Source organism: Bison bison, unplaced genomic scaffold (genome assembly GCF_000754665.1).
Source record: "Bison bison bison isolate TAMUID 2011002044 unplaced genomic scaffold, Bison_UMD1.0 scf7180017864291, whole genome shotgun sequence".
Lineage (NCBI taxonomy): Eukaryota > Metazoa > Chordata > Mammalia > Artiodactyla > Bovidae > Bison > Bison bison.
The window spans coordinates 579,136-600,031 of record NW_011494863.1 but is presented as its reverse complement, the minus strand read 5'-3'; the positions used below and the strand labels follow the sequence as shown (position 1 = coordinate 600,031).

Here is a 20,896-nt window from a genome sequence, read left to right as displayed (position 1 = left end):
CAGATTTCTCAAGAGGCAGATCAGGTGGTCTGGTATTCCCATCTCTTTCAGAATTTTCCACAGTTTATTGTGATCCACACAGTCAAAGGCTTTGGCATAGTCAATAAAGCAGAAATAGATGTTTTTCTGGAACTCTCTTGCTTTTTCCATGATCTAGCGGATGTTGGCAATTTGATCTCTGGTTCCTCTGCCTTTTCTAAACCAGCTTGAACATCAGGAAGTTCACGGTTCACATATTGCTGAAGCCTGGCTTGGAGAATTTTGAGCATTACTTTACTAGCGTGTGAGATGAGTGCAATTGTGTGGTAGTTTGAGCATTCTTTGGCATTGCCTTTCTTTGGGATTGAAATGAAAACTGACCTTTTCCAGTCCTGTGGCCACTGCTGAGTTTTCCAAATTTGCTGGCATGTTGAGTGCAGCATTTTCACAGCATCATCTTTCAGGATTTGGAATAGCTCAACTGGAATTCTATCACCTCCACTAGCTTTGTTTGTAGTGATGCTTTCTAAGGCCCACTGGACTTCACATTCCAGGATGTCTGGCTCTAGGTCAGTGATCATACCATCGTGATTATCTGGGTCGTGAAGATCTTTTTTATACAGTTCTGTGTATTCTTGCCATCTCTTCTTAATATCTTCTGCTTCTGTTAGGGCCATACCATTTCTGTCCTTTATCGAGCCCATCTTTGCATGAAATGTTCCTTTGGTATCTCTAATTTTCTTGAAGAGATCTCTAGTCTTTCCCATTCTGTTGTTTTCCTCTATTTCTTTGCATTGATCGCTGAAGAAGGCTTTCTTATCTCTTCTTGCTATTCTTTGGAACTCTGCATTCAGATGTTTATATCTTTCCTTTTCTCCTTTGCTTTTCACTTCTCTTCTTTTCACAGCTATTTGTAAGGCCTCCCCAGACAGCCATTTTGCTTTTTTGTATTTCTTTTCCATGGGGATGGTCTTGATCCCTGTCTCCTGTACAATGTCACGAACCTCATTCCATAGCTCACCAGGCACTCTATCTATCAGATCTAGGCCCTTAAATCTATTTCTCACTTCTACTGTATAATCATAAGGGATTTGATATAGGTCATACCTAAATGGTCTAGTGGTTTTCCCTACTTTTTTCAATTTAAGTCTGAATTTGGCAATAAGGAGTTTATGGTCTGAGCCACAGTCAGCTCCTGGTCTTGTTTTTGCTGACTATATAGAGCTTCTCCATCTTTGGCTGCAAAGAATATAATCAATCTGATTTCGGTGTTGACCATCTGGTGATGTCCATGTATAGAGTCTTCTCTTGTGTTGTTGGAAGAGGGTGTTTGTTATGACCAGTGCATTTTCTTGGCAAAACTCTATTAGTCTTTGCCCTGCTTCATTCTGTATTCCAAGGCCAAATTTGCCTGTTACTCCAGGTGTTTCTTGACTTCCTACTTTTGCATTCCAGTCCCCTATAATGAAAAGGACATCTTTTTTGGGTGTTAGTTCTAAAAGGTCTTGTAGGTCTTCATAGAACCATTCAACTTCAGCTTCTTCAGCGTTACTGGTTGGGGCATAGACTTAGATTACTGTGATATTGAACGGTTTGCCTTGGAAACGAACAGAGATCATTCTGTCGTTTTTGAGATTGCATCCAAGTACTGCATTTCGGACTCTTTTGTTGACCATGACAGCTACTTCTTCTGAGGGATTCCTGCCCACAGTAGTAGATATAATGGTCATCTGAGTTAAATTCACCCATTCCAGTCCATTTCAGTTCGCTGATTCCTAGAATGTCGACATTCACTCTTGCCATCTCTTGTTTGACCACTTCCAATTTGCCTTGATTCATGGACCTAACATTCCAGGTTCCTATGCAATATTGCTCTTTACAGCATCGGACCTTGCTTCTATCACCAGTCACATCCACAGCTGGGTATTCTTTTTGCTTTGGCTCCATCCCTTCATTCTTTCTGGAGTTATTTCTCCACTGATCTCCAGTAGCATATCGGGCATCTACTGACCTGGGGAGTGTCCTCTTTCAGTATCCTATCATTTTGCCTTTTCATACTGTTCATGGGGTTCTCAAGGCAAGAATACTGAAGTGGTTTGCCATTCCCTTCTCCAGTGGACCACATTCTGTCAGATCTCTCCACCATGACCTGCCTGTCTTGGGTGGCCCCACAGGGCATGGCTTAGTTTCATTGAGTTAGACAAGGCTGTGGTCCTAGTGTGATTAGATTGACTAGTTTTCTTTGAGTATGGTTTCAGTGTGTCTGCCCTCTGATGCCCTCTTGCAACACCTACCGTCTTACTTGGGTTTCTCTTACCTTGGGCGTGGGGTATCTCTTCACGGCTGTTCCAGCAAAGTGCAGCCAATGCTCCTTACCTTGGACGAGGGGTATCTCCTCACTGCTGCTCAAGAGTATAAAAGACTTTTTATATCAAAAAGGTCAGAACTGCTGCTCTGGTGGTATAAACTATTATTAACCCTGTACTTCTCATCTCTGTAAGTTACTGGTCAATCCCCAAGATAAATTGTTGTTTGAAAAAAGGATGTAGAAGGGTGATTGTAATATGCTTACATTTAGGTATTAATAAGAAAAAAGTTAAAAAATGGGGCTGTTTTTATACATGTGCTGTCTCTGTACATGGGAATGAGAAAACTTTTTTTTTTTTTTGGGCTGTGCATCTTGTAGGATCTCAGTTCCCTGGCCAGGGATTGAACCTGGGTTATGGCAGTGAAAGCTCAGAATCCTAACTACTAGGCCACCAAGGAAATCCCCACAGAAAACTTCTAACTGTGGTTATTCTTAGCATAGGAGATTGGGGAACAGAAAATGGGGAAGCAGGAAGTTGTTTCACTGTATATAGTTTAGTATTTTGGATATTTTTCTTCTACCATCAGTTCAGTTCAGTTGCTCAGTCATGTCCAACTCTTTGCAACCCCATGGACTGCAGCATGCCAGGCTTCCCTGTCTATCACCAACTCCCAGAGCTTGCTCAAACTCATGTCCATTGAGTCAGTGATGCCATCCAACCGTCTCATCCTCTGTCTTCCCCTTCTCCTTATGCCTTCAATATTTCCCAGCATCTGGGTCTTTTCCAATGAGTCTGTTCTTCACATCAGGTGGCCAAATTATTGGAGTTGCAGCTTCAGCATCAGTCCTTCCAATGAATATTCAGGACTGATTTCCTTTAGGATTGACTGGTTTGATCTCCTTGCAGTCCAAGGGACTCTCAAGAGTCTTCTCCAACACCACAGTTCAAAAGCATCAATTCTTCGGCACTCAGCTTTCTTTATAGTCCAACTCTCACATCCATATATGACTCTTTGAAAAACCATAGCTTTGACTAGACAGACCTTTGTTGGCAAAGTAATGTCTCTGCTTTTTAAAAAAATTTTTTATTGAAGGATAGTTGCTTTACAGAATTTTGTTGTTTCTGCTTTTTAATATGCTGTCTAGGTTGGTCATAGCTTTTCTTCCAAGGAGCAAACATCTTTTAATTTCATGGCTGCAGTCACCATCTGCAGTGAATTTGGACCCCAAAAAAATAAAGTCTCACTGTTTCCATTGTTTCCCCATCTATTTGCCATGAAGTGATGGGACCGGATCCCATGATCTTAGTTTTCTGAATGTTGAGTTTTAAGCCAACTTTTTCCCTCTCCTCTTTCACTTTCATCAATAGGCTCTTTAGTTCTTCTTCGCTTTCTGCCCTAAGGGTTATTGATATTTCTCCGGGCAAACTTGATTCCAGCTTGTGCTTCATCCAGCCTGGCATTTTGCATGATGCACTCTGCATATAAGTTAAATAAACAGGGTGACAATATACAACCTTGACGTACTCTTTTCCCAATTTGGAACCAGTCTGTTGTTCCATATCTGGTTCTAACTGTTCCTTCTTGACCTGCATACAGATTTCTCAGGAGGTAGGTAAGGTGCTTTTATAACTTTTTAAAACAAAGTTTAAAAAGATAGCCATAAAAAAGAGGTACATTTAAAAAAATGGTTAGGGTATTTCTTCTGCCTTTGCTGTCCTGTGGTTCAACTTTGAGGACCTTAGATTGGGCCTTAATATAAGGATTAGTATACTTGTTCTACCCACTTACAGGGATATAGAAAGAATAACATTAGATGTAAAAATACTTTGAAAGGAATTAAGCTGTCACTGGGAGGAGGACATTGTTAGCGAATTGAATGATTCATTAATGTGTTCACCAGTTTTCTCTCTTTCTGCTTTGGGTCTCACAGATTGGATATTGATTTACTATTTAGCAGTTAATTGTACAAAAGGGACCTTTGTAGACATACTAAAAAAATGTTTCTGATTTGTGTTTTTAGGATCAAGAAATGCAGAAATTACTATGAAATTCTGGGAGTTTCACGAGATGCTAGTGATGAAGAGCTTAAGAAAGCTTACCGAAAACTTGCCCTGAAATTTCATCCTGACAAGAACTGTGCTCCTGGAGCAACAGATGCTTTCAAAGGTCTGATCCTAAACTAATGCTTAATTATGCCCTCCTTGTGGTGTTTGGTCACAGCAAGTTGTTTCCAGCCTCTCTCGTAATTGTTTTCTAAGGCTACAAGCAGGGTCTTGTTTTTTCCTGCCACACCTCTTAGGTAGTGATTATTAGCATAGCTCTCTCCTTAATTTCTTACTTTAATTTCTTTTGGGAAAAAAAATTGGTTTCTCTGTAATATCTTACAGAACCTTTTATTCTTTGATTCAGCAAATATTTATTGAAGATCTATGTGTCCGGTGCCAGGGTAAGTAAAACTGATATGATTCCTCTTGTGGAACTTAAAGGTTGGTAGCCACTTGCAGGCAGGACCTAGATAGCGTTTCAAAGCTTCTTTGACCATGAAACTCTTTGTTCATGAAACCTGCATTATAAACATGTGGTTAGTATAAAAAGGCTTTATAAGACTTTGTAGAGAGCAAAAACATAGTTATAGATCAAAGCTTTTTCCATTGATTTCTGTGATACTTTCAGAAACATATTCTCAAAAAATATTTTGCATCCAATACATAAATAAAAATTTCACTTAAGAGCTTCACCCTGAGGAATGTCATTGATTCAGGAAAGGATTATCAGTAGATGCTAAAACCATTGGGTAATAGGTTGTTGTTGAATAGAATATTCACATAATGTCAAAGTATTATCCCACAGAATACTTACTGATTTTGTTGTTATTTAGTTGCTCAATCATGCCTGACTCTTTTGTGACCCCATGGACTATTGCCCACCAGGCTCCTCTGTCTGTGGGATTTCCCAGGCAAGAATACTGGAGTGTGTTGCCATTTCCTTCTCTAAGGGATCTTCCCAACCCAAGGATTGAACCCCAGTCTGCTACATTGGCAGGTAGATTCTTTACCACTGAGCCACTTGGGAAGCCCAGATTGCACAGGGAAAATTTTCTAAGTAATGGAGATAGCTAGCTGTTACTACTTTAAGCAAGTGATCTAATTTATCATCACCATTACTAGAACAATTTAACATTACATGTTGTAATACTATGTGGTATTCTTGCCAGAATGTTTGACCTGAATCTAATAAAGAGGAAACAATCAAAATATGGAACATTCTACAAAGAACACTGAACTACTCTTCAAAAAATTCAATAAAAGAAAAGCAAAAAAGGTGGGGAGACTGTTCCAGATGAAAAGAAACTAAAGAGATGTGAAACCAAGGACAGTACATTAACCCTGAATGGATTTACTGGGTGATAATGAGTTGGTGTTAATTTTCTTAACTGTGATATTATATTTTGATCATGTAGGAGAGTATCTTTCTTCTTCAGAGATGTATGCTAAAATATTAGGAGTGAAGTGTCAGAATATCTTCAGCCTACTTCCAAGTGATTTAGCAAGAAAAAATGAATACATATTATATATATATGCATGTATGTGTAGAGCATTGAGAAAAGCAAAGTGGTAAAATGCTAACATTGATGAATAAGGTTAAAGGTGTTTATTGTACTATTTTTTTCAACTTTTCTGGAGATTGGAATTTTTCAAAAGGAAAAGTAGGGGCTTCTCTGGTGGTCTAGTGGCTAAGACTCGGTGCTTGCAATGCAGGGAATCCAGGTTCGATCCCTGGTCAGGGAACTGGATCCCACGTGCTGCAACTGAAAGATTATAGATCCCTAATGCCCCAACTAAGATGCGGCACAGCCAAATAAATAAATGTTTGTAAAAAAGAAAAAAGTAAAAAAACGATAGATCTGAGACTTTTTTTTAAAGTCAGCATTTACCTTAGAGGACAAGCTACCTTTGTTGATGTGCCTTTGTGAATCTCATTCTCCCCACAGTTTCTATAAGGAAACAGATAAACCACATTCTCCTCATACCTTCATGTAGGGTACGTCACAGACTGATGCCATTTCTCTAAGAAATCTGCCAGATTTCAAGGGATGTGAATGTTTAAACAACTCTGTTTAGGTTTTTCTGGTTTTTTTTTTTCTGCTTAACTGTTCTATTGCTATAAATACTTAATACAGTTCCCTGACTAGAAGACTCACAAGGAAATGCTCTTTCTGACTATGTTTCTGATAGTGTTGACTGAATTAAAGGTAGGCAGGTGGGAATGACTTAAAAGATTTTTTTTTTTAAGATTTCTTTGGTGATTCTTTGATTGGTGGTACTGACTGTATGTTTAAATGAAATTGGACAAAGTTTGCACATTTGTGCACAGGGAGAAGTGATGGTATGCTTATGTAGTCTATTCAGACTTTGATCCCTCACTGAGGCACTGGACATTTTTTTTGTTTTTTTAAGCCACAATGACTGGCTTGTGGGATCTTAGTTCCCCAACCAGGGAATAAACCTGGACCCTCGGTAGTGGAAGCACAGGTTCTAACCACTGGACGACCAGGGAATTCCCTGGAGATACATTTCCTAATTTCTAAAGACTATGTTTAAAAGTAAGCTGAAATAAGACTGATGACTGAGGACTTTGCTTTTAACCAAGTAGGAGGATTTTTATTTATTATTTTATTCAGGAGACTGTATGTGACTTCATGTTAGAATACCATTGCTTATGTATAAACTGTTTCTGACCATAAACTATTGCTCTCAAGTGAAATAACACATTTTTGATGAAGGAGCACAGTACTTCTAAGTTTATCTTGACTCCAGTGTTTAAGGCTTATCAAACTAGATCTTGGGAAGATTTCAAGGGCAAGCACTTCGGTGAACTTTCCAGGCCCAAGCACCTCTCCTTGGGTCACTGTGAAGTTGTCCAGCACCAACTCTTCACTGCTACTACTGTGATTACCCTCAGCCGCAACAGACTGTGTACTCTGGTGCTTTTTGTTTTTGTTGCAGCAATAGGAAATGCCTTTGCAGTCCTGAGCAATCCTGACAAGAGACTCCGCTATGATGAATATGGAGATGAACAGGTGACTTTCACTGCCCCTCGAGCCAGACCTTATAATTATTACAGGGACTTTGAAACCGACATCACTCCAGAAGAGCTGTTCAATGTCTTCTTTGGAGGACATTTTCCTACAGGTTAGTATCCCAACTTTTTTCATTTAAGAAGTCTTAGGAACTTCCCTGGTGGTCCAGTGGTTAAGACTCTGCACTTCTACTGCAGGGGGCTCAGGTTTGATCCCGGTTCGGAGAGCTAAGATCCCATATGCCATGTGGTGTGGCCAAAAACAGTCATATATATTTTCAGGATCTGAATAGAGGGGCCGTGGTATGGTGGAAACAAGACTGTGGAATCAGATAAGCTGAGGTTGAAGTCGTCTCCAGCCTCCAACTCTGCATGATTTTTACTTAGTCCGTCTGATCTTGTTTCCTCACCAAAAAATGAGGCTGATAATACCAACCGATATTTTTTAAGTGTTTTATAAATTAGAAGCAAAATTCCTATATTATAATTATTGTAAACTAGCACTTATATAAAGGTAAAGGTTAGAAAAATACCCCCAGAGAATTGGAAGTTGGGTTAATTAAATGCCTTGGAAGTAGATTGAATTTTGTGGAGTTGCAATTAAAGATACTAGTGACATAATCTGATATTGGGCAAGAAGGCAGATAAGAGCATGTCAGACAGGATTCATGGCCCAAGTGCTGTTTCTTTCTCTGCCTCTCGGGTTGCTCTCACTCGCTAGTTACAAAGGACTGTTTAAATAAGGGTGAGAGAGCTAAGCATGTCCCATTTTCATCTGGTTCACTTGATATACCTACTGTCTTATTTTTCTATTGGGTAATATGGGACAATACCCTACCCTCAAAGAACCTAGTTGGAAGCACGGACCTTGGAAAAGGCAAGGAAGAGGTGTGTGCCATATTTGCGTGCTAAGTATTTTTCTTTCTTTTCCAGGAAATATTCATATGTTTTCAAATGTGACAGATGACACCCACTATTACCGCCGGCGGCACCGACATGAGAGAATGCAGACACGGAAGGAAGAGGAAGAAGATAAGCCTCAGGTACCTGGGGAGGATAGGACAATAGTGGCCCATAAACGCTCATACTGAAACTAACCCTTATGGAGTAAGATCAGGTTTTTGAAGTTCAGCTTGAGATATGTGCTAAAGCGTGCTTTAGGAAAGCAGAAGCATGGTAAGAAGAGCTGGATAACTGGCCCAAATAGGCCAGAATGGTACCCCCTCCCCCACCCATTCTTTGGGGACTATCCCGGGAAATCTGTTCCCCTATGGGGCTGTCTTGAAAAAGATTTTCTTGACTGCAGAGAATAGGGACCCCCTTTATAATATTCAGTACTAAACGGGGTTTAAATTAAGAGATCGAGGGAGTCTCATGAAGCTCAAGGGCAGGAGGCACGCTGGGCCTTGTGACAGATGGGAGCCAGGAACTGGGGTGCTGTCAGGCATCACGCAGCTGTGCTCTCTGTGACTCTTGGGGCCAGACTGTCTCCAGTTTTCCTGACTCTCTACATCTGCTTTGTTCTCTCTAAGCAGCCTGCCTTTTCTACTTCCCCTTGCAAGTGTCCAGTCTACAGTGCCTCTGAGTGTGTGTCCTTACAAGTGACTGCCTAGCAGTGAATGGTGATGAATCTCAATCCCAGATTCTTAGGAAGAATGTGATCATCCCTGCTATGGTTAGATGTCTGCTAGATGTCCCCCAGTCTGCTCAGCTGAGGCCAAGGCAACAGAACTGCATGATAACATGACCTTGTGAGGGTACAGGCTGGGCAGACTAGCACACAGGTGTCTGCTTCATTGGTCTTAGAAAAGGAGGCTGCAGGATTACTGAGTGTCAGTCCAGGTTGTGGGTGGGCCCCCTTCAGCCTTTTCAGCAGACAGAATGGAGCTGTTTGGTACTTCTCAGCAGAAAATACAACCTTCTCAGAAAAACTATGGGCAATGTGCAATGCATTAGTAATGCATATTTTCTTTGGGAAAACTGTCCTATTTTCAGTAAGCTTTATATTGATGAAGAGTACTTACACCAAATATTTTTTCTTTTTCAGACTACATATTCTGCATTTATTCAGTTACTTCCAGTTCTGGTGATTGTGATCATATCTGTGATTACTCAGCTGCTAGCTGCTAATCCCCCATATAGTCTGTTCTATAAATCGTAAGTCAAATACTTAAAATCTTTCTTAACAACAAGCTGGTACATTTCTAACATTTCATGTCACCTTTTGTTGTGGAAAACACTGGTTTTGTGTTTAAAGGAGCAGCTGGATAGTAATAATGCAGAGACTCAAAATTACTTCAGGCAGTTTCCCATGTATTCAGGACCTGGATTGTTTTGTTCTATAGCGACATCATCTGGTCAACTGCCAAACAGCAACAGATGGTTTCTGAGGGATTAACAGACTAACTCCAGGTTCAGATTAAATCTTTAACATTCCATGTTAGAGTTAGAAAGGACCGTAATGAGCTTGTGAAAGTATCGCTGCACCCCTGTGAATCTGAGAACATAGTAACTAAGATCTAGTGATTATGCCCAATTTAAGAAACTGCAAGATTAGGACTTTTATTCATAAGGCTGTGCAGTCAAACCATAGTATCTCATTTCTTTGCTTTTGCTAAAAATATAGAAATCATTATAAAGTTTGTATTGCATGAAAAATATGAGCTCTGGTAGGAATTTTAAAATTTCTTCAATTAAGTATTTCAGTTAAATCAGTTCTCAAAGTTTGATCCCTAGACCAAGCATTAAGTGGCAACATGTTAGAAGTGCAAACTCTTAGGCCTTACTCTGTATCTGTTGAATCAGAAACTCTAGAGGTGAGAACCAGCAATATGAGTTTTAACAAGCCTTCCAGATAATTCTGGTCCATGCAAAATTTGAGAATCACTGGTTTTTTTTTAATTAATAATGGGAAATGAGCCATTATTCACAATTAGAGTTTAGCAGACAAAAAACTTTCAAATGTGGACTCCGTCGTGGAACAGTACCTAAGAGGAAGAGCTCTTGGTGATCACTATAGCCTTAAGGCTATCATTCTAGATCAATATCTTCATTTTACAGAGAGGAAAGCTGAGACTCAGAGAGAGGTTATTGCTATCAGGTCACGCTGGCCTGAGTCCCTCTGATTTCCTGACTTCCCATATTTCTCCATATGCTACTGCCACCTCCTTTCTTGTCAGGCCAGTGAGGTAGGCAGGAACCTGCCCTCAGCTTTCCAGAAAGAGGCAAGAGCAATCGGGGCCTGAGCTCTTAGACATCCAGCAAGATCCATGAGTTAAGAGATCAAAGGAAAAGCTAGGAAAAGGTCAAATATAACTCCTTTAAGATAGACTTTGTTCAATCTGAACAAAGTCAGCTTGGATTTGCACAGTACCATCACATTGTTTTAACTGGAATTTGAGCTCCCTTCTATACTTTCTTATGGTTAGACTTTAGTTAACCCACGACCTGTTAAAGTTTCTGAACATCAGAGACTTTTGGATATCACTAAGAGTTCGCCTGGAGGTATAATTGAAATCTATTGTCTCAGTTTTTTGCAGTTCTCATCTAACAGCTATGTGTGAAGTACTTTTTATCATGTCCTAAAAATTGGAACTAAGTTGGTATAAGCCGTCTCGTTATTTGTGAATAGTTTACTGTAGCAATCATTTCATTCAACCAACATTTACCAGTAGCCACTCTGTGCCAGCTGCCATGCCAGGTCCTACAGAATATATAAATTGCTTTTTAAACTTTCAGCATTCTACTTTTAACAGAGAAAACAGTCTAAGAGAGGTGAATCCAGGTAGCTGCACCTTCATGTTCATAGCAACAATGTTTATGGTAGCCACGACGTGGAGAAAGCCTACACACACACACGCACACGTATATACACACACAGGAATATTATTCAGCCCTAAAAAATGAAAATTCTAGCATTTCTGACTACACTGAGGGACTCTGAAGGCATTATGCTAAACGAAGTAAGTCAGAGAAAGACAAATACTGTATAATCTCACTTATATGTGGAATCTAAAAAAAACAACTCAGAAAAGGAGATCAAATTTCTGGTTACCAAAGGTGGAAGAGAGAGGGAGGGGAATTGAAGGAAGATGGTCAAAGGTGCAAACTAATAGTTGTAAGATAAATGTTAGTAAATACGGTGTATGTCACATACAATACAGTGTTATAGTAGTTAACACTGCTGTATGATAGGAAATGATAGAAAAGTTAAAGAGACTAAGTAGTAAGAGTTCTCATCACAAGGAAAATTTTTTCCTTTATTCTTGTCTGGTTTTTTTTTTTTTTTTTGTTTTTTTTTTTTTTTTTTTTTTTTTGGTCTTCTTTATTTTGTTTTTATTGTATCTATATGAGAAGACAGATGTTAGCGGATTACCTATTAGACATGTTAGACATTGTGGTAATCATTTCACAATATATGTAAACCCATCATGATGTATGTCTTAAATTTAAAGAGAGAAAGAGGGAGAAAGAAGAGAGGGAGATGACTCATTTAAGAGAATAAAGTAAATATGCTGAGACTGAATCCACTTGAACATGCTCATAGAGTAGCGACAATGACAACATTGCACTTACTGCTTTGCTTGGGAAATAATATGTTGATGTGTTAGAAATGGTATTTGCATCTATGAAGAGGTGAGTGTGATGATGATATCAGCGAGGCCAGTGCTAAGAGTGATATTTCCAAATATAACAAGCACACCTGAGCCTCTCCTTGTTTTAGGACCTTGGGCCACACCATTTCTAGAGAAACCCAGAACCTACAGGTGCCTTACTTCGTGGATAAAAACTTTGACAAGGCCTACAGAGGTGCATCTCTGCGTGACCTGGAGAAGACGATAGAGAAGGATTACATTGATTACATCCAGACCAGTTGTTGGAAGGAGAAACAACAAAGTAAGATGCTTAAAAGGGGCTTTAGCTGGTGCCACCCTGAGGTATCCCCAGCGTAGCGATCTCTCCTCTCTTTCTGAGCTACTCATGTTTATGTGAACACGGACAGGACAGAGCCCCATTCAGGATATTAGAAATATTGTGATAAAAAGGGAGGCTTATGACAGGATACGTGTGGCCAGGGCTTGAAATCTTCAGGGACTTAGGCAGGACTAGTTGCCTGTCTGTCTGTCTCTGAGTTGCTACATCTGTCTGCCTATCTGCCTTCTGTCCTTTCTTTGCCAACTGTTTTCCTACGTTTTTTCAAGCTCTCCTTGACAGCCTTGATTTGCCCTAGTTTATTTTGGTTGCCACCCTCTTATTCGTTCCCCCAACTTCCCCAACCCCACCAGTCATTGGCCCCTTTCTACGTCACAAGGTTCCTCTTTAAGTAGCTCGCTGCTTTGGTCCATGGTTTCTTAATTCCACATTTCCCAGAGGGAAATCTGCTCCAGCCTAACCAAAGTTTGATAGATTGTTGTTATTGAGTCTGGTGCCCCTTCTCTTCCCCTCCAATCAGCTGTGGCCACACAGAACAAAAGTGACTCTCTTACTGGAACAGGCCTTCCACACCATTTCCCTGTCTGGAGACAGCGAGGGTGACAGTATTGGCTTACGATTTGGCTTACGACTGCAGTGAGCGTTCATGGGGAGTGCTGTAACAAGGCAGCCCTGCCTCAGCCAACAGGCTCCCTTTCTTCCCACTTGAATTCCCCCCTGCTCACACACACACACACACACACACACACACACAGAGGCATTAGTAATTGTATCTTATAAAACTTGGCTTTGGTTAATTTTTAAAAAGCAAACTAACTCATTTTAAAAAACTTATCACCGGGTATTATTAAACATCTAATAGTGTCTGATAAATTTAGATCCTCAGTCACAGTGCTACTAAGCGCTTGCTGACCCATCTGCATCCCAACCCCACCCCAAGTTAATCTCTCCTTCCTCTGTGTGTTTAAAGCCCTTCACTCATCCTACTGAAGTACCACCCTCACAGTGTTCCTGTCCTCTAGGTATATGACAGTCTCCCTGCTGGACTCTGGGCTCTCTGAGGTCAAGAACCATGTCTTACTAATTTTGTGTCCCAAGCCCTTGGCAGTCTTTGCTTCAGAACAGATGCTCAACAAATGTCTTTTGAAGAGTGGATTCTCGGGACTGGAAAAAGTGAAACTGCTGAGGGATCACTGAGCAGGGCTAGTGTCCTAACCCTGGCCCTGAGGGACCTTGTGTCCACTGTCTACTCCTGTAGGGTGGAGCCCACTTGACCTCTCAGTGCCTTAGGAGCATGGTGGGCATTGACTTGGATGTAAGGGGGAATTCAGCAGGAGGAGGCGATTGCTTTTTTTATTGAAAAAACAAAAAACAAGGGGTCTGGAAGTAACCCTACCCCACTGTCAAACTAGGTTTTTCTAGTTTCAAAAACCAGGAAATAATTTTAGAGCAAGATAGAGGCCTTAGACTTAAAGGCATTATAATTGATCACCTGATCCAAATCAGGTGAGGGTCAGTGTATGTCCTAAGAATCTCCATTGTTTTAGGCCATGAGAGGGTCTTGAATTTGTTGCTTTATGCAATAAATTGGTGAAAATATATATTTCTTAAACCCTACCCCGCCACACACACACACACCAGCTAGAACTATGCAAAGAGCTCATGGTTAGGATTTCCTGGTGGCTCAGATGGTAAAGACTCTACCTGCAATTCAGGAGACCCAGTTTCGATCCCTGGGTCAGGAAGAATCCCCTGGAGAAGGAAATGGCAACCCACTCCAGTATTCTTGCCAGGAGAATCCCATGGACAGAGGAGCCCGGCAGGCTACGTTCCATGGGGTCACAAAGAATCGGACACAACTCAGCGACTAACACCTTCATGGAAAGGATTACACCTAAGGTGGCTTCTAGCCTTGTGTCCCCATCCTCGTGAGGCCTGCTTCCAGGGCTTTGGCACCTTCCAGGTATAATCAAGTGGGTGAGCATGACATGTGTACCCACAAGTTCCAAACCGGGGGTTATCAGCACACACCCCTTAAAAATCTATTTCTGGCATTTAAGGATGGTGGCTGTCCGGAGCCGCCACACAACCCAAGTGCCATTTGAGAACAGGCAGCATCTGCCCTCCGGATCCAGCAGCAAGTGCAGCCAACATGGTTAAATTTAGCACATGGATGGAGGTTGTAAAAATAAACCTGCTTGAGAACAAAGTTCAGTCTTGGCAAAATACCGAATGGAAACTGCTTTTAGCAAAGGTTAGCCATTGTCTTTTAACATCTTTTGTTAATTTCTGTGCTCTGCTCTTCCTTAGAATGTTCATCAGAGTGAATTTCTATGAGTACTCCTTTACTGTAAACACTGGCGCCCTGTCTACCCCTTCACAGCTGCATCTAGATAATAAAGCCAACGCTAGGGGAGGTGGCCATGGCCCTGGGCTGGGACAGACTAAAATAAAAGGCAGGACTGCCTCCTGACCTGGCTGAGTGGGACTGAGACCCCAGCCCTGCCTGGCAGAGGAGAACTGTCCAAGCTCTGGAGCAGGATAGCAGAGAGGGCAGAAGCTTAGGCTTTGAAATGGGTATAAAATGAACTTCCTCCCAAGGAGGTTGTATGGATTATAGAAGATGACATGAATATAACACTTAGCATAGAGTCTAGCATATAGTAAGTGCCCGGATCCTAACAGAATCCAGACCTCGCTTGGCCTTGCTCAACTAGATGTAGCTCTGTCTCACAGGGCTGGATCATGAGGGTGGTTGGGATCTGTCAGGACTCCCATCTGGGCTTTTGGGCAGAGCATTTTGGGAGAGGAAGCTCTGGGACTTGCTTCTCTTGGCAATTTGCCCAAGTCAGTTTACTCTAAAGGCTCAGTGCTCTGCTCATCTATTACACTGGCATTTGGAGCAGGGGAAACATTATGCAGAGAAGAAAACAGTGTTCCTTGGATTCTGCCCCTGCCAAAGATTTTGTTTTTCCTTAGAAGGTACTGAATATTAACAGAATTTGTCAAAAGTAACATATTCATTGAGTTGAGCTTTTGTTCATTGAAGTACAAAAGGATTCAGTGGCTATCTGGAGAGAAGTTTCTCCAACCATGATCATGGGGGTGTGGGGCATTGTTCCTTGAAACACTGTTCTTCTGCAGGGTCATTGCTCTGGAGCAGGGTTCTAAACCTTTGGAGCATGTTTTGAGAAAGCATTCATATATGTGCACGTATGTTTTCTTTCATCAGCTTATTACAGTGGTTGTCAGTGTAGAAAATAGAAAGAATCACTAGCCGTTAATGTTTTCTGGAATGAGATTTCAGGCAGTGAGACATCTGGATAAGGTCAGTAACAAAAAACCCTAAGGAAATCATTTCAAGGAAAAGCTGAGCCACAGAATCTGCTCTACATACTGGTGCAGCTGTGACTCCAGAGGATCACAGAGCCCTCTTGAACAGGTTTCCCACATGCCGAAGCAGCCAGACAAATAGAGTCAGTGCCCAGCTCTGGGTGGAACAAGGCAGCAAGGACTCTCATTTGGGTGCGGCCCATGATCCTCCACAAAGCTGCATCACCCACGAGAATGCCCATGCCAAGGCAAGCTCTGGCTGGCACGCAATGCAGGCCCCACACCACGAGGTGAAAGCACATTGTTCTGGAGCCTAGGAGACTTGCTGCTTGCCAAGCAACTGCTGGGCCAGGGCCTGGGCTCTGAGCCCCTATTGAAGAGGGTGGGTTTTCATGCATCCCCACCCCTCGCCCTAAAGTCCTGCACTTAATCTGCACTTTGGGCCTTACTTGGTGTAAACAGAATCATTGTGAGCAGAAATGCCAGTATTTTGTGTCGATAGAGACTTATTCAGAAACCAATGCCCATTGTTCCCCATGGCTAAGTATTAAGTCCTGTTTCCAGTCAGTTTGCTGATTAATCAGACAGGTGCCTCGTGTTCACCAAGAAAAACAAAATCTGTCAGCAAGATGATTAAGAATGAATAGGCATATTTAAGAATGATTAAAATAGCATTTTCACAAGTATGGGCCTTTAAACACTGAGTAGCTACCTGCTGTTGAAGCTACACAGGCCCTCCAAGCATGCCTTCCTGTTAATACACAACATGTCTCTGGAGGTTCTCTTCAGGCACTCCTTCCTCAGAGTGTCTCTGAAACTACACAAAAGAATGAAAAAGAGAGGTAGCCAAACCGCTGCTGAGTCTGGGAGGACAGCAGAGATTATATTCTGGTTAAAAATAGAATGACCTTCTCCACTATGAGGAGAAAATGAAATACATTTTGTCAAAGAGATAGAGGTCACCAGATCCAGATGATTTCACTTTTAAAAGAATCCAGCTGCCTTTGCCCTTTGAGTTAGGGGCCCCCCATGTGGTGAGGGCATGAAGGATGCAGCCAGCAGCCTGGGCACCTAGAGCAGGCAGGCCCCCAGAGGAGGGCTCTGTGTCCATCAGCGCGTGTGAGTTATGCTCCAGCAACTCGGGAATGGTGAAGCAGCTGCTTTTGTTTCAGATGACAGGAACAGGCGATCGGACTCCATTCTATCCCAACTGCCACGTGAATACCATTCGTAGGAAAGCCTTGACACAGAGTCTCCTCTTACTGCACACGTGCAGGTTCCCTAAGTCTTGTGCCAAATGTTCTATTGATAAGAACTAAGTCCGGTGCTTTTGTAATGGAGCACAGATACTGTCGGACTCCAGGATCACAGGTGTCCCTTAATCCTCAGCACCTGGTGTGGTATAGCTTCCTGATACATGTTTCTCGAGTAAATGAGTTTTTTTCTTAAACTTAATTGAAAGAAAAAGCATTAAAGTAAAAGGAGCTTTGCTTCCAGAAGTATTGAAGTGAAACAAAGGAGCTCAACTCTCTTGATGAATTGGTTACCTCTTTTATCTTTCAGAGTCGGAGTTGACCAATTTGGCAGGATTATACAGAGATGAACGACTGAAACAGAAAGCAGAATCTCTGAAACTTGAAAACTGTGAAAAACTTTCCAAACTTATTGGCCTACGCAGAGGTGGCTGAGAGGCTGATAGTCCTACGCAGGCTCGGGGTTTTGCTACATGTTACTGTTTATGTTCCTAATTCCATTTTATAATACAAAATTAGGAAATGATGAACATTTCACAATTTGCTAACTTTGTTTGGTGGGCAGAGTTGGAGGCGCTTCAGCATGGAGCCAGACTTGTCATCACAGAATCCTTCCTGGGGGTTGGCTTCAGGAACAAGGGGCAGGTCATCTAAATTCACGGCCAAGCATTAGATCCAGCCCCCTGAGCTGTACCTACCTGCCTCTAGGAATGTAGTTCAGGGCATCCCAGAGCAGATTCATATTTTCTTCCTTCTTCAGTGAAATCTCAATATCCAGTCATTCCTAGGCTTAGCCAAAGCAGCTTAATATTGGTTGTTTACAATGTGCCATGAGAAATTATACCTCTCCTGTTGTTAGAGTCATCTCCCCACCAGATGCAGTTGTTGTAACAACTCAGCTTTCCATTTTCAAAGGGGAATACAGAGAAACGCAAACTGTTGTCCACAGTTTTCCATTTGCCTAATCTCTGTTTAGTTACTGGCATTAGCAAACTACCTGATTTCAGTTTCTTTTACTTTCTTAACCCTCTCTCTTACAAAGGGCCCAGAAATTAAGAGTTACTGAGTAAACAGTTCAGTGGACACACAGAAACAGGGGCCAGGGGTGAAGGTAAAAAGCAAGTCTGAGTCTCAGCTGTTCAGTGCAGTTTCCCTAGTCCATTATAGAACACAGAGAATGTTCTTTGTCATTTTTCCTTGCAGCATCACACTTGAGCTGAGTCCCTATACCCCATAGAGGTACAGTGGTCAGACCTAAGAGGAGGCATTCCCACCCAGCCAGGCTGCTCGGACCTAGAGATAGATATGAAAGACCCTTAGTCTGTGGTTCTGGGGCCTGGTGGGATCTGGTGTTGGCCCAGCAGTCACTTTGTTTAACCCAGTGACCTGTGGTTGTGATAGGAGATGCTTTTTTCATGTAGTCAATGTCTGTTAAGTGCCTGGTATGGATAAGACCATCAGCCCAAAGAGGCTACGTGGTTGACCTGGGTCACACAACTGGTTGTGGCAGAGCTAGATGGTAGGCTGATTATCAAGTACAGAGTGAGTGAACATCCCCCTTGCTCAGGTGATTCTAGCCATATTAGTAAAAGCAGAAGCTTTCCCAAGGATGCCCCTCCTGCACCACCTCCCAGCCTGGAACCTGGTATCCTTTCTATGGCAGTCCTGCATCCACTCAGCACACCTCACTACACCACTTACCATACCAAACAAAAAGAGGCAACTCTTCCCACTGGTGACAAGGAAGAGGGAAGCCATCGCATGGACTGTGTGGTTCTGGGACTTTCTGTGGAGGTGAGCTACAGGATTGAGCTGCCCAGATTCTATCATGAATCTGAACCTAGAAGGATCAGTAGGTGACTGTAGTCAACACTCCAAGTGTTTTCAGGATGGAAGAAAAGTTCCTGTTGCAAGGAGAGTCTACATTAAAACTCATTTCCAAAGTAGAGTTTCTCCTTTCAGTGGCAGAGCCATGATTTAAGCAGACGTATTTAGTATGGTTCACCTGGGAGCATCCCACAGGGTCAGGAGATGAGTGCAGAGGTAAAGAGTGGGGCTTTCGTGGCTGGTAGGGGACACCTGCTCAGTTCCAGGGAGGGAGAGCAGCTCCAGAGATGGCCAAATTTTTGTCACCCAACTAGGTCTATCTTCTGGGTTTGGGGGGACTTCCTTGTTCCCCTTGGAGTGAATGAAGGGATTTACATGGTAAAATGTGCCTGTGAGCCAGATGGGCTGTAGAAGGTTGTTTTCCTATACATACAAAAATCAAAGCTCTACTCTCCCCAACCCCAAACTCTGCTAGAAAATGGACCATAATTAAACTGACTTGACAGGTTAAAAGTCCCTGCTCTAGGTGCCCATGAATAGTGTAGTCACACATTTTATGGATTTCATGGCAGAGATGAGTTATCTGTGATGATACTAAATAGAGGCAATACTAACTCACTTCATTAGATGTCAGGTCTATTGTCTGTTTTTATAGCACTGATGGTACCGTTTTATTTATTACCTAATAGACGACAACACTCACATCACATTCCTCAAGGGGATAGTATGTGCTTTGGATTGGAGGATAGTTTAATCTATTTGGTACTGTCCAGAATATTGTTAAACTATAATTTCCTGGGTTGCATTTTTAGATGGGTTGTTTGCATGGTGGTAAAATAAGTGTTTTCCTCTTGCCTACATCATTTGGAAGGTTTTATCATATATAAACTTTCTAGTTATGGCTTATTCTTGCTGTCAGAACTTGGCATGCAGCTCTCGACTATTTTTGTGAGCATGAATGCAGACTGGCGACGGGGCTAAGAAGTAGGGCTTGAGGCTCAAGCAGAAACCGAAGCTCTCAAAAGAATGGAAGTGCCTTCTGCAGCACATGATCAGCAGTGAGGAGGGTGGGATAAAAACCCTTCTCATTACAAAGGGCAGCACAATTTGAAGGCATCTGTGTCCCCAGGTTAGTAACCCTGGGGTTCATCTGCTCAAACTAGAACGCTTCTGAACTTCCTTGATCAGCGCCAGGCCTCACAGTTTGGGAAAAGTGACCAGTAAGAAAACACCATTGCTGTTCTTTCTGTTGGAAACTGTTAGAAATTATGCTGAACTCCAAACCCCACGTGGAATCCAGCAGCCTGGCCAAGCTATGTGTTATTCTCATTTATGTCCTCACACTCAGGACTGGCTTTATGAGGAGACACTGTTGGGATTCCAGAGCTTTCTTTTATGAATTGGCCACACATGTGAGTTCACTGTCTGCATGCACTGTTCCTCACAGGAGCTAGCGCTTAATTAGTATTTATTTTTTATTCCTTTAAGGTGTAAGCTTAGTGTCCTAATATATTTTTGGAAAGGACCAACTTACTATACATCTTATTTTTTGAGCCTGCATTGTTGATACCTTGTACAGTGACCACCGAGAAACTATATACCTATGTGTTAGATATGATTACATGATTTGCATCACATTGAGTATTTGTAATTAAAGATGTGAATGTTCTGTGACCAGAACCAGGTTTGACACAGATGGAATCAGCTTATGATGGAGTGAGAATCCTGAAAAATCTGGTCACCTGATCCACAGCATCTGGACTGAGTATATTTTAACAGAGAAAGAAATTAAATGATTTTATATTAAAAGAATGGCTTTATAGTTTTCCTTTGTTCTTTTACCTTTGCCCATGGCACTCTTAGGTCCTACATATTGCCTGACTCCTTGGAGCCACTTAGGACTAGACTAGACCAGAGCTCTTGACCTCTGCTCCAGTGTTCCCTCATACATCAATGGAATTATTGGTGTTTAGAACAATAGATAGCATCAGTGACACCACCAATTCAATGTTTGTTTTCCATCGGATATCAGCAGCTGCAGCTTATTACAACCAACAGATACATCAAATCCACTTAGCATCTGAACATCAGGTGTTATCCCAGTTCCTTGCTGGTTTTGTTCCTCATGGTCCTGTTAGGTTAGTCATGGCTTAGAAATACAGGACATTGTTAATATAATCGTA

At 41.9% G+C, this 20,896-nt stretch overlaps 1 protein-coding gene across 2 annotated transcripts in view; it reads left to right on the top strand.

Annotated features, from left to right (window-relative positions):
- Nucleotides 1-20,522, top strand: part of DNAJC18 (DnaJ (Hsp40) homolog, subfamily C, member 18) — a 31,285-nt gene extending 10,763 nt beyond the window's left edge. The window contains exons 3-8 of one of the 2 annotated variants that reach the window (XM_010850324.1): nt 4,310-4,455; nt 7,296-7,481; nt 8,302-8,411; nt 9,416-9,525; nt 12,092-12,264; nt 17,197-20,522. In XM_010850324.1, the coding sequence (XP_010848626.1) occupies nt 4,310-4,455; nt 7,296-7,481; nt 8,302-8,411; nt 9,416-9,525; nt 12,092-12,264; nt 17,197-17,321 (850 nt within the window). In that variant the 3' untranslated portion in view covers nt 17,322-20,522. Of the gene's footprint in view, nt 1-4,309; nt 4,456-7,295; nt 7,482-8,301; nt 8,412-9,415; nt 9,526-12,091; nt 12,272-17,196 lie in introns of both variants that reach the window. The other variant, XM_010850325.1, reaches the window with a different exon arrangement.
- The last annotated feature ends 374 nt before the right edge of the window (nt 20,523-20,896 follow it).